Source organism: Sapajus apella, unplaced genomic scaffold (assembly GCF_009761245.1).
Source record: "Sapajus apella isolate SASKATOON/1434 unplaced genomic scaffold, GSC_monkey_1.0 scaffold13, whole genome shotgun sequence".
Lineage (NCBI taxonomy): Eukaryota > Metazoa > Chordata > Mammalia > Primates > Cebidae > Sapajus > Sapajus apella.
In genome coordinates this window covers 28,643,022-28,657,605 of record NW_022436953.1, presented here as the reverse complement: position 1 = coordinate 28,657,605, position 14,584 = coordinate 28,643,022, and the positions used below count along the sequence as shown (strand labels likewise).

Here is a 14,584-nt window from a genome sequence, read left to right as displayed (position 1 = left end):
CTCAAGGCACATAATCGCCAGATTCACCAGGGTTGAAATGAAGGAGAAAATACTGAGGGCAGCCAGAGAGAAAGATCAGGTTACCCATAAAGGGAAGCCTATCAGACTCACAGCAGATCTCTCAGCAGAAACCCTACAAGCCAGAAGAGAGCGGGGGCCAATATTCAACATCCTTAAAGAAAAGAACTTTCAACCCAGAATTTTACATCCAGCCAAACTAAGCTTCATAAGCGAAGGAAAAATAAAATCTTTTGTGAACAAGCAAGCACTCAGAGATTTCATCACTACCAGGCCTGCTTTACAAGAGCTTCTGAAAGAACCACTACACATAGAAAGGAACAACCAGTATCAGCCTTTCTAAAAAATACCCAAAAATAAAGAACATCAACATAATTAAGAAATTGCATCAACTAATGGGCAAAACAGCCAGCTAACATTAAATGCCAATATCAAACTCACATATATTGTTATTAATTCTAAATTTAAATCGACTAAATCCCCAATCCAAAGACACAGGCAGGCAAAAAAAGCCAAGACCCATTGGTATGCTACATCCAGATCCATCTCACATGCAAGGATACACAAAGACTCAAAGGGATGGAGAAAAATTTACCAACCAAATGGAGAGCAAAAATAAATAAATAGAAAGCAGGAGTTGCAATTTTTGCTGATAAAATAGACTTTAAAGCAACAAAGATCAAAAGAAGCAAAGAAGGATGTTACATAATGACAAAAGGATCAATGCAACAAGAAGAGCTACAGATCCTAAATACATATGCACCCAATACAGGAATACCCAGATATATAAGATTTATAAAGAGACTTGGACTCCCACACAATAATAGTGGGAGTCTTCAACATCAATATTAGACAGATCAATGAGACAGAAAGTTAACACCGATATCCAGGACTTGAACTCAAATCCGGAACAAGTAGACTTAATTAACATTTATAGAACTCTCCACTTTAAATACGCAAAACATACACTCTTATCAGTACCACATCACACCTATTTATAGGTTTAAATGAAATATTGGTTGGCTGCTTGTTAGTTATTTTCTTCCCTCATTTTTTTTTTATGTCTCTATTATTAAACACAATTACAGGCATACCCATCTTTAGACTGCGTACTAGCCCGGGCAATAAAGCAACACCCCTGTTCTTTCTCCCTCTTCCTCTTCCTCTTTCTTCCTCTCCTTCATTCTTTTTTTTTCTTTTTCTTTTTTTATTCTTTCTCTTTCTTTCTCTAAAAAAAATAAATATAAATAAATAAATAAATAAAAATAAATCTATATCTTTATCTACATATCTTCTATATATATAAAAAAAGGTTACTTCAAATTGGGGAGAATGTATTAGTCTATTCTCACATTGTGCTAAAGAACTGCCTCAGACTGGATAATTTATAAAGAAGGGAGGCTTAATTTACTCACAGTTCCCCAGGCTGTACAGGAAGCATGGCTGGGGAGGCCTCAGAAAACTTACAATCATGGTGGAAAGTGAAGGGGAAGCAGGAATGTCTTACATGGCCAGAGAGGGAGGAAGAGAACAAAGGAGAAGGTGCCACACACTTTTAAACAACCAGGTCTCATGATAATCCACTCACTATTATGAGAACAGCAAGGAGGAAATCCACCCCTATGATCCAGTCATCACCCACCATGCCCCTCCTCCAACAACGGGACTTACAATTCAACATGAAATTTGGGTAGGGACACAAATCCAAACCATATCAGAGAAGAAGATGGGCATGCAGGAATGAGAAAGCAAGTGACATGATTTGGCTGCGTCCCCACTCAAAACCTCATCTTGAATTGTAATCCAAATTGTAATCCCCACCCATTGAGGGAGGGTCTTCATGGGAGCTGATTAGATCATGGTGGCACGTCCCTCATGCTGTTCTCATGATAGTGAGTGAATTCTCATGAGATCTGATGGTTTCAAAAGGGGCATTTCCCCCTTGGCACTGCACTTCTCCTTCCTGCTGCATTGTGCAGAAGGATGTGTTTGCTTCTTCTTCTTCCACCATAATTGTAAGTTTCCTGAGGCCTCCCCAGTCATGAAGAACTGTGAGTAAATTAAACCTCTTTTCTTTATAAATTACCCAGTCTCGGGCAGTTATTTATAGCAGCATGAGAATGGACTAATACAGCAAGCTTCTTTCCAAGAATGAGTGTGCTAGAAATGAAGTAAAGCAGAAGCTATTCAGGGAAACCTCACCAAGGAAGGCACTTCTGAGTCGAGATCTGAATAATCAGGAGTCCTTTGTGTAATGACTTGGGGAGGAGACAGAGAGAGGCATGAGCATTTGCCAAGGTCCTAAGGCAGAAACCAGTTAGGGAGGTTCAGGAACTAGGAAGGAGGCATGGCTGACCAGGGCACAGCATGTGGGGAAAGGTCAGAAAGGGAGTCCATGAGCAGGGCTACAAATGGGGATTTTGGTCTCAGGGCAACAAGAAGCCATTGAGGGTTGTGAGCAGGGGATTGGCACAGGTGGGTTTGTTTTTTGAAAGGTTGCTCTCACTCCTGTGGGGGTAATGGCTAAGGGGACCACAGTAGTCTAAGCATGAGATGGGGTGGTCTGGCCATGGGTGAGCAGAGGAGATTCTAGAGGTAGAGCCACAGAATGTTTATGGACTGGATAGACAGGACGGGAAATGAGAGGAGGGGGGACAACAAGGTACCCCACCTTCCCTTGGCTCTGTTCTTCAAGGACAGCAGAGCCCACTTAAAGCTGGGTAAGCCCGTAGCCAAATGAACTCTTTTCTGAGTCATTGAAAATACCTGGGTCCTGTCCATGTTATCTTGGGAAAGAGGAAAATTCAAGTCAAAGAATGACAGAAAATTCAGTTCTGTTAACTGACGACAATTTAATTCCAGTTGAAATGTCATTTCTGTGCCAGCAAACAAGCCCTACTCAATCACTATCCTTGTGTGACCCAGGGATTTATTTTCATCATCCATAGTAGTCAAGTTGAGCTAAACCAGAATTCCATTTTGATGTGAATTTCAATTAAATAGCTCAAGCCTGTGGGTTTGGCTCTACGTATTATCAGCAGCTCTCAGAACAGCATCCTCTCCTCACCTGAAGCAGAAAGTGCTTTTGGAAAACCCTGTTATCGCCCACGACCCACAGTAAATCCATAGATTCTCTGAGAAATTACTCCTTTCACTGCAGTGGGCTACGGCAGGAGAGCACCACCCTCCACTGGCATTCAAGACTGTCGAGTGGACTCAGTTATTTAAAAAATGAGGAAAAACAAATTTAGTGATTAATGACTATAACACTGATAAATATAGCCATTTCAAGGCACGCTCACATAGAATATGACATTTGTTTATTTCAGCAGCCCTGTGAGGGTCACCAAAACCTGCCCTTTTTAATCTTTCTTTTTCCTCTCTTTGCTCACATTCCCCTGGAAACCAAAGAAAGTCAATACTCCTTCCAGTTATTTGTGCAGTCTACAAACTTTTTCTGCCAAAGAGCTGAGTAGGAAAGGAAGTAGATTGTGCAGGGAACAGAGTCAAAGGAAATAACATGAGAAAATCCTTCTGTTATAATTTTAAGTAAAAAGAGCAGGATGCAAAATTGTCTATACAATATGGCAGGACTATATTAAACACGTACATGTGCCTGGAGAGAAAAGGCTTGGAGGAAATACTCCATCGTGTTAATTACAGTTGTTTGGAGATGACAGGATTATGGGTGATGTTTTCACTCCACATTTAAAATTTTTTTTATGATTTAAAATAATGAATACTTATATTCAATTTTTTTTGGTATTTTTTTTTGAGACAGAGTCTCACTCTGTACCCCAGACTGGAGTGCAGTGGCATAATCCCAGCTCACTTCAACCTCTGCCTCCCAGGCTAAAGTGAAGCTCCCACCTCAAGCCTCCTGAGCAGCTAGGACTGCAGGTGCACGCCACTGCGCCTGGCTAATTTTTTGTATTTTTAGGAGAGACAGGGTTTTGCCATGTTGCTCAGGCTGGTCTCCAACTCCTGGGCTCAAGCAATCCTCCTGCCTCGGCCTCCCAAAGTGCTGGGATTACAGGTGTGAGCCACTGCGCCCGGTCTGATATTTACGTTTTGTCCATGCAGAAGAGCATCTGAGACCTTCTGGAAACTTTCCTGTCTGGTTTCAACCCTGTGCTTCTGCTGAGAGCTGCCCCTCATTTCACTCCATCCTTCCAACCAGAGGGGACCCAACTGAGCCAGTAATGGCACCCTATTCCCTTGCCCCAGCTCAGCAATGAGCCTTGGGCTCAGGCTAAGCCTCACTAAATCCTTCTCTGGGGTGTTTTTAAAGCTTAGGCAGAGAGGATAAGGACACCTTTCCTCTCTGATTGCTGAACTGTGAGGATTTAAGCACACTCTACTCATGGTTACGCTTCCTCCCTCTTCCTCACAGGAAAGAATGACAGCAACAGACCCACAGGGAGAATCAGACAAGAGACAGGAGTCCTATGAGCCGGTGAAGACCCAGTCAGTTCTTCGTCCCGGCCTGAGAAGTAATGCACCCCTCCTTGTAGTGTGAGCTCTTTGGGGGCAGGTTTCTGTCACCCATTCCCCAGAGTCCTGACTAACAGAATGTGTATTAGTTGGGAAGAAAAGGACCTGTTGTCTTGGCCTGGCTGGTTAGCAACCACCAGCATTTGTTCAGTATTCCTGGGAAAATAAATTCCCAGCTATGGAGAAATCCTCTTATTCCGCTTGCCTGTGTGGGAGCAGGTATTAATAGGGCTGTCTCCCTGGCTGGAAGAACGATCTGTCTAATGGTCTTTTTTGTTTGCTCTCTTAAGCCAGTGAGATGATGTCTGTCCTGCTGTTTCACTCTCAGAGTAAATGTATAAACCCTGAAAGTCGGATAGGACCACTCTGCCCCTGACAGAGCATCTTCTGGAGTTGTTTGAGGGCATCTCAAAAGGTATACCTCCATCAGAAATCCCAAAGGGTAACTGTCCCTGATGGCTGTGAAGTTTACTCAACGTCATGCAAACAGAAACTGCCCCGTGTGGACACTGTGAGTCCTCTTCAGAAAAAAGCACAGCTCTTTACACACGCAGGGCCCATCCCATGCAGAGAGAGCATGTCTGAACTTTGCATTGTCCTGACTGTCCTTCAGGAAGAGCCATCCAGGAGTCAAGAGAGCAGGAAGGACCCAGAGGGACTCGGGAACTGGGGACACTGGTGTAGTATGATGGCTGGCCCAAGGAGGAGGTGGGCAGGCACCGGCTGCATGAAGGATGGGCGTGCCATGGGGATGGTGGAGGTACTCACGTAGTCATTCAAGACTCAGGGACTGTGTTAGCATTGTGGCTCTGAGAAATGGGTCCAGGCTGGTGCTGGAACTACAGAGAACAGGAGCTGCTCATGTTGAAGGCCTGGGTGCAGGACTGGCTCTGATGTAGCAGTGGGTTAATGCGTTAAAGCAGGAAAATTGGAGGCACCAGTCTGTCCATTCATTCACCCATCCATTTATCCATCTATCCACCCACAAAAATATTCTGAGCATCATAAGCCTGCACCACGTCAGGCACCGACAGTGCAACACTGAGTTAGACGGGTAGCCCCTGACCTCAAGGAACTTGCAGTCCAGTCACAACTGAAGGCGAGCAAGCAGCACATGTGCAGTAGGAGTACGAGTCTCTAGCGGGTTGCCGCCCATTGAGGGAGTTAGGTGGAAATGGCTCTGAGCCAAGTCCTGGGGAGCAGGAGGTAGGGGAGGAGACGGTGGATGCAGTGAGAGGTGGGGGAAGCAGGGAAGGCATCCCTGGTTGAGGGTGTTCAAAGGACTAGAGGCAAGACGTGGAAGAAAGGGGTTTCGGGATGGCTGGGACATGGGGTGTGGGCGAAGAAGTCTTGAAAGATGAGAGAATGGGTTGGGGGAAGTGGGCAGGCCCCGTGTTCAAAGGCTTGTAAGCTAGGCTTAAGAGTTTAAGAGGGTGCTTTTTTTGGGGACAAGATCTCGCTCAGTTGTCCAGGCTAGAGTGCACTGGCACAATCAGAGCTTGCTGCAGCCTCAAACTCCTGTGCTCAACCAATCCTCCCACATAGTTAGGACTGTAAGCATGCACCACCATTCCTGGTTAATTTTTTTTTTTAATTGAGACGAGATCTCATTGCGTTGCCCAGGGTGGTCTTGAACTTCTGGGCTCAGGCAATCCTGACGCCTCCACCTTCCAAAGCGCTGGGATTTCAGGCTGGAGCCATTGTGCCTGGCCTGAGTGTGGTCTCTGTTGTGGGAGCAGTGGAGTGACATGAAAGGTTTCTCAGCAGAGAATTGTCAGGCCTGGGTTTAAGAACAACCCCGGCTGCTACATGCAGAACAAAACTGGAGGGGAGACAGCAGGGCGGGAGGAGTTTGCCTACTCTGCTCCTCCCTTTCTGCCCACCATCACGCTCGCCCCCATCCAACTCTAGAACCGAGTTCTCCGTGCAGGAGAAATCCTCCCTACAGAGAAGCAGAGGCCATATCAGTGCCGCTCCCTGTTCTGTGTCCCCAGCTGGGCACTGCACCTGGCACTAGGAGGTGGGCAATCAACATCCATTCCCCAACGAATGGCCTTGCGAATCAATCTGTAGGTCTGCCTTAAATCTCAACACCGTCCATTCCGAGCTCTGGGGTCTTAGTCTTGCTACCAAAACCTTCCGTGTCTACCTTTCCTCACCTGTACAATGGTGGGAATTATTGTACTTACCTCATACGTTTGTTGGGAGGAATGAGTTACATAAAACACATAAGGCCCATGCCTGGCCCCCGGTAAACGTTACTATTCTTGGGCTATGGAGGTTCCTCTGCCAGGTGAAGGAAGGGGAAGCTCCTCCTCTCGTTCAGGGCCAGCACAGCCACGGTTGGGTGAGGGAAGGTGTGGGAGGTGGAATCTGGCCCCTTGAAGATGTCACAACCTAATCCCTAGATCCTGTGAATATGCTATGCATGACACAGGACGGTGAAGGCTGTAGATGGAATTACGGTTGCCAACCATTCCCTGGATGGGGAGAGTTTTCTGAATCATCCAGGTGCTCCCAGAGTCATCACAAGGGTCCCCATGAGTAGAAGAGGGAGGCAGGAAAGAGCCACAGTCAGGCCACGTGGGAATGACTCAACCCGCCATTCCTGGCTTTGAAGATCCAGGGAGGGGCTATTGCCAAGGAATGAAGCAGTTTCTAGGAAGCCTGAAAAACACCAAGAACACGGATGCATCCTGAGTCCTGCCAACACCTTGACCCATGCTCAGGGAGACCCTGTTTGGACTTCCACCCTCTGGAACTGTGAGATGATATATTTGTGTTGTTTTAAGTCACTAAGATGGGGGCATCTGCTACAGCAGCGACAGGAAATCAATAAGGAGAGAAGGTCCCAAATCCATAGATGTGGAAAGCCAGGACAAGATGCCATGGCTGAACGTTGGCTGCAGAGGCTACCTCAGGGAAGCTATGGGCAACCACTCCTCTCCCACACAGTCATGGCATTTGGGGGAGCTGTCAGTCACCAGGCTTGAAGCATGCGGCTTCTGGAGGTACACCTGGGGCCCCTGGGATTGCTGAACTGAGGGAGGCAGGCCCTCTCAGGTGGCACAAGCAGGCCACGTGGGAGGTAGGTGGTGGTGGCCATACTCCTAACCACATCCTGCTGCAACAAGGCATCTGACAGGAGCCATCAACAGACAGGAGGGCAGCAGAGGGGCCGGAGCAGGTGCTGAGAAGCCCCTCAGCAGCCCCAGTCCCCGGGGATCTGCAGGGAAGTTCAATGCTGGGTGCCCCCCTGACCCCCGCTTCCTCTTCCCGGCTACTGAGTTAAAACCAGAAGATGAAGAGAAAGCAAAGTGTTGTTGAAGTTCCAGGAGTGACAGTGCACGAGCCTGGGGTGAAATGTCTGTCACTGGGCACAAGAAGGCCAACTCCTGACGTTGGCGGGACCCAGCACATGAGCGCGTACTAACAACAAATGTGTTAAATGTGTTGAAAATATGCTTGTAGTTTGTACATGACAGAAAGTTGGCAAAATTTCAAAGACGACTAAATTTAATTATTCTTGTGTATGTTTAAGCATTTTACCGATGGGTCGGTGATGGGTTGGTAATAAAATTGAGATGCGTAACTCATAAATTATATACTTATTCCATAAAATTTGTATTTCTTGTTTTCATTTCATTGAAATCACTAATTATCTTGTTATAATAAAGATTTCCATATAATTTACATGTCACATGGAATAATGCCAAATTAGACAACATTTTTTATCATAGTTCTTAGTTGTTTATTAACTTCAAATTGAAGGGGTAGCTGCAGGAGTCATCAATAAACTTCTCCCAGTAATACTTAGATGCCAAAAGAGACCATGAGTTTTACCTATCACATTCGCATATGATAGTAGAATAACATACAATAAATTATTGCAGAAAATGTCATAAAATATTATAATTTTATTATATACACAACAATCATGTATTTAGCAATTTTAGCCATCTCTTAAAGTAGTGTCTAGATTGATTTAATATTTCTAAATTTATTAAATTTATTAAATTATTAAATTTATTTTGAAAGAAGACTTCAAAATTTTCGATGCTGGGATATTATTAAGAAAGCTGAAAATGTCAATAAACTGCTCAGTTTTTTCATGTTTCTACTCAACTAAGACTCTTCCTTGATCCACAGTACCCCCAAAATATTACCTAAGGAAAATTCATTTGGGAATTATTTTTAGGTAGCTCTTCTTCACAGTTACTCAATTATTTTTTGTTTCCTTGTTCTAATTTCTTTACCTGTTATTGGAACGTCACACATTTTACATGTATTCTCTTTTGATTTAGAAAACTTTAAAATTTCTTTAAAATTTCAAAAAATACATTTTAATATTTAAACAGTGAGATAGCCACACTTAAATTATTTTTTCTTTTCCAAGTTTCTGATAATTGAGAGCGAGCAACAATATGTGCCAAAAGATTATGGACAGTGCAAATTCAAAATAAATTTAACTTTCTACTCACATCCCTTTGTTGTAGCTCTTCTGTTGCTTTGCCTAATTCTTCTCCTGTCTTGTTTAAATGAAATCTAATTGCTTGAGCAACATTTAGTTGGCCTTCCCATCACATGCTGAGAGAGCTTGTAAGGTCAAATCGGATATATGTTTCATGAAGGTGTTCCCTCTTTGGGTGGGTCCAGAAACTACCCTTCAGACTTGGTTGATTGTTCTGAAGGTGGCATCACCACAGGTCAAGTTGAGACCACGTGTTTATATTGAGATTTATACTATGCGACAAATTTATACCATGGGCTTTACAGCGGATGCTGCTGTATTGTTGACCAATATTCTGGCTCATACACCTTTTCCTTTACCAGATATGTTCATGCAGTTTTCAGAGACTTAGCCTCAACAATCTTTTAACTTAATTCCTAAAATTGTAAGTTATCTTTCCAGTTCCTCATTTAAATCGAAACCTGTACTTTGAGGTATGGAGACAATGTAATATGTTCTTGTTTTATTCTTCAACAATACATATCATAAATGTTTGTTGTTCAACATGACCTTTGTCCCTGCTACCATCCAGTTGCATTGAGTAATATTTACTTATGTTTGTGTGTTATGTATGATTTATTTTCTCACTCTATTACCTACTAAATTAGTAATCTCATTTTGAATTATTCATCCTAGATAGTGATTGTTTTATTACTTTTATTCGTCTTACGACGAATGGCCATTCTAGCACAAAAATTGAAGTTATTTTTATTAAACCTCGAATTCTTGTATTGTTTCTGTGAATACGGGGCTTGCTAACACTGTGAAAAGCGTTATTACTTTTTACTACATATTGGACCCCTAATATATTTTTTCAGACCATCACAACAAGGTTCTAAGCTGGTGAGCACTTATCATTGTTGAATATTATTGGTGGTTTGGCCTATTTTAAAATTTCTAGTATTTGCATGTGTACTTTTTTTTTAACGTGTGTGAATGACATTTCATGTTATTTTAATTAAAAATTCAAATGTTTCTGGTCAAACATAACTTCTTTGGCCAAAACTCATCTCGAAAATTGGTATGGGTCATGTAACCCACATAACCAAAAGGTTTGTGTTTCACTTTGAAATATGAAAGCCTGTCCCTAGAGGTTCTTTTTCCATTTGAAAGAATGTTGGTATAAAATGAAATACTGAGTTTCCTGCCATGCTCACCCAGTGAAAAATTGTATTTGCTAATTTGAATCAGATTGTGTTTTGCTAGAAACATTCTCATGCTGTCAGGGGGATGAGCTTCATTTTTAGGATCGACCTAAATGAGTGGTGCTTGGGAGATTTTATCTTTCTCATCCATGTTGTTGCCTTCACGGGTGGATATTTCTTCACCTTCTAAAGGACAGGCCGGAGTTGCACTCCTGAGCTGTGAATTTGTCATGAACAATCCTCTTTTCCATTCTCATTGCTTTGAGCACTAATTAAATCTTCATGTCCTGTAGAATGTGAGGTTCCAGGGATTGCATCGACTTCTTGAGGTTGTGAATTTGATGAGAAGCATTTTCTTGCTCATTTATCTTGTTTTGATCCATAATTAAAACTTTATTAAATGTAGCAGTTGTAATATCTTACTAGCAAATTTTTTGTCTCATGCTTTTGTAGAAGACTCCTCACTTTTATTATTTCCGCTTTACAAAATTTAAGCAAACCATTTCTTTCAAGGTATTCCGGGCCTTTTTTTTTTCTTTTAGTTTTTTTCTTTTTGAGTTCTATTGTCGACTTTTGTTCCTATCATGATCTTGCCTTACATTTATTCTCAGCCATTTAAAGACTAAAAATAGAATGTAATTGTCTTTTAAGAAAAAACAATTTAAATATATTTGTATTAAAAAGCTAATGAAAGCAAATGTGGCAAAAATGGTTTTATATGTTTAAATACTACTTTTAAGAGATGTTAAATATTAAAATTAAAGGAAAAATAGCATGATTAAGAAATATAAAAAATAATCATTTTTTAAAAATAAAATTTTTAATTTAATTTTGAAAACTTAGCCATATCTTATTAAATAGTTTATAACAATAGGACTGCTTTCAATTCTAGTGTTCAATGGTCGTCTAGTTATGCACGTGGGAGTTGGTACCAGGCTTCATGCACGTCATAGCTAGATCCACATACATGCAAATTTAAGAGTAATATGAATTATTTAACTTTTGAAAAATATTCTTCAGACATTAGATACAACGGTTGCAAATTATGCACTAATTCTTTAGGACTTCTGGGCGGCAAATTAGAATATGAAGAGACAGAAGAAAATGGACTCTTAGCACTAAATAGAAAGAATGCTTCATTATGTGAGAATCTATTATGTTTGCCTTATCTCAGAAGATGGAGTTGACAAGGTAATTAATTCGTCATTTATCTTACCTAAGCACTTCTGCTGAAGTCCTCCCCGATTCTGAAGCAGTGTCTGTTTCTGATACATGCAGGTACAACCCACAAACCTTCGTGGTAACCAAGCTCAGTTTCTTTCTGCTTCAAGGAATAGGGCAAGAGACATAGAGAAGTGTTTCCCTGGGACCTGAGCTATGTTAGTCACCTGAGTAAACGTTTAAGGTGGCAGGTGGCACCTAGCACTCTGCCAGCATTACCTGTCAAATCCCAAGGGACAGAGGCACCTGTGTATTTTTTGTTTTTTGTTTTTTTTGTTGTTCTTTTTTTTTTTTTTTTTGAGATGGAATCTTGCTCTGTCACCCAGGCTGGAGTGCAGTGGTGCGATCTCGGCTCACTGCAACTGAGTTCAAGCTATTCTTCTGCCTCAGCCTTCCTACTAGATGGGACTACTGGGGTGTGCCACCACACCTGGCTAATTTTTGCATTTTTAGTAGAGACAGGGTTTCACCATATTGGTCAGGCTGCTCTCAAACTCCTGACCTGGTGATCTTCCCACCTCGGCCTCCCAAAGTGCTGGGTTTACAGGCGTGAGCCACCATGCACAGCCCACTTGCATATTTTTTTAAAGCATTCATTGTGTGTATTTGTGATATGCAGAACCCTCAGAATTTCAGAACCCAGGACAGAGGCTCCTCTTGTTTAGAACTAAGGGTAGAACCAACGTTTAAATATTTTTGAATATTGTGGATGAAGAGATTTGGGAAACTAGGGTTTTGGTCCATCTATCCATCCTTCCATTTATTCAAATACATTTATTTTTTTGAGTATCTCCTATGTACTAGGTACTATGCTAGGTGCTAGGTCACAGACTAGGGGCATTGAGAACCCTTTTGTAGAAGAAAATAGATAAAGCTATACTGGATGGGAAAACATTAAAGCTGGTCTTGAAGAGTCAGTGATCACCAGGGTAGAAGAGAGAGAAAAACAGACTAGAGGGAACAGTCTGTGCAAAGGCACAGATTCATGAAAGGGCTTTAATGTCTAGATTTGGATGTGTCTGATGGACAAAGTTTCAAGGAGCCAGGAACACACCATATGTCTAGAGAGGGGTGCTGGAGCCTAGTTTTGAGTGGCCTTGTTGCCATGTTAAGGAGTTTATAATCTATCCTATAGGCATTGTTCCCTGACCCCCTTGCAAGACTTGCAACAGGGGTGTGGCTCATTTGCTTGGCCCGCTGTGTGCTCAAACCCTTTTTGGGAGAAGGAGCACATGGACAGGCAGGTGCAGGAGCCAGGGTGAGCACTTTTAAGCTCCGGCCCCACAGTAGCATCTAGGGATGTGTTACAGTTAATGCTGTTTCAGCCGTTGCAGTCCACAAATGGCTAAGTGTTAAACCAGCTCAGTGGAGAGTCAGGGTGACAGCCTTTTATACCCTGCCCTCTTGGTACCCGGGTCCTTGCCCGGTGTTCAGGAAGAATCAGGTGACTTGGATTTGAAGGATGGTGAATGTGGGGATTTTATTGAGTAATGGAGGTGGCTCTCAGCAGGATGGATGGGGAGCTGGAAAGGGGATGGAATGGAAGATTATCTTTCCCTGGAATCTGGCCTTCCCTTAGTCAATCTCCTCTCTGAACATCCCCAGCCAAACTCCTCTCAATATTCAGACGCTCCTTCTCTTCTCTCCTCCGCTCCCCACTCCTCTCCACATGCTCTGCTGTCCTTCTGCTCTTCTTTTTTTCTGCTCATGGAGCTTGGGGTTTATATGGGCACTCGATAGGGGTGTGATGGGCCAGAGTGGTCTTGGAAAGGGCAACATTTGAGCATGAAAACCGAATGCCTGTTCCCATTTAGGGTCGTGGGTTTCCAGGCTTGAGGGTGGGGCCTTTGCCGGGGAACCGCCCTTCTGCCTCCTGTTTGTATCAGCATGCATGTGATATGATCATGTGCACAGTTTCAGGGAGAAATTTTTTTTCCTCTGCTGTCTTATGTTTTGTACTGAGGGCCTGAAAATTAAACTGAAAAAAGACAAAATAGTGAGAGAAAAAAACCTCTCTGATTTAATTACATATGTATGTGTGGGAGTTCACAAAGAAATGTGACTCAAGGAGGCAGTTAGAATTGGGGCTTAAGGATCATCTTAACAGGGAAAGGGCACTATGACTTCTTAGAGGAAGGGGAGAAGGGTCACTTATGGAAAAACAAATGTCTTTTTGGAAAAATAAATGTGCCCTTAGGAGAATAGATGAGAGATATGATGGATTTGGATGTTTGTTTGGGATGTAAACCAAAAATAAAATTCAAAGGCCTCCCCACCCCCCAGTTCAGGCCTTGATGGGAACTGGGGGCCGAACATGCTTAACTGTACCCCTTCAGCATTACCATCAATACATACCCTAAGGCTGATAAGAAACATTTACAGTCTATTCTCTCTGAAGGCTGCTACCTGGAGGCTTCATCAGAACAATAAAACCTTCAACTCTACAATCCTTTATCTTAACCCAGACATTCCCTTCTACTGACAATAACTCTTTCAACCAATTGCCAATCAGAATATATTGAAATCTCCATATGACCCGGAAGTGCCTGGCTGCCCTTTGAGTTGTCCTTACCTTCCGGATCAAACCAATGTAAACCATACATGTATTGACTGACGTCTCATGTCTCCCTAACATGCATAAAGGCAAGCTGTACCCTGACCATCTTAGGCACATGTCGGCAGGACCTCCTGAGGCTTTGTGTCGGGTGTGTCCTACCCTTGGCAAAATAAAGTTACTAAATTGATTGAGACATGTCTCAGATACTTTTTGGTTCACAGGGAGTAGGGATTTGAGTTGCTGCTGGGGAGGAAATTTATGACAATTTAGTATTTTGGGTTTTGTGGAAGCTCTTCTTTTAGGTAGATAAGGGAATTTTGGAAACTCAAATGCCTTCAGCTCAAAATAACTTTTATGCCACAACAGCTTATTCTGGATCACTTCAATATGGAGATTGTTTTGAAATGGGAGAGAATAGAGAACAGAAGATTCCTCTGGAGACTGGACGAGTCTGGGCAAGAGCTATGAAGTCCTGGATCAGTGCTTCTTAAAGTTTAATGTGCGCACAGTAAACTTGGGAATCTTGTTAAAATGTAGATTCTGATTTAGAAGTTCTGGGTCGAAGTCTGAAATTCTTCATTTCTATCAAGTTCCCAGGTGTTGCTGGTGCTGTGAGTCCCTGGACCGACCACACGTTAA

General features: G+C 42.7%; 1 protein-coding gene across 1 annotated transcript in view; it reads left to right on the top strand.

The window, feature by feature from the left end:
- TEX36 (testis expressed 36) overlaps positions 1–4,764 on the top strand; it is an 88,420-nt gene extending 83,656 nt beyond the window's left edge. Inside the window, exon 4 of the mRNA XM_032281969.1 lies at positions 4,412–4,764. Within this exon, the coding sequence (XP_032137860.1) occupies positions 4,412–4,537 (126 nt within the window). The 3' untranslated portion in view covers positions 4,538–4,764. The remainder of the gene's footprint in view (positions 1–4,411) is intronic.
- The last annotated feature ends 9,820 nt before the right edge of the window (positions 4,765–14,584 follow it).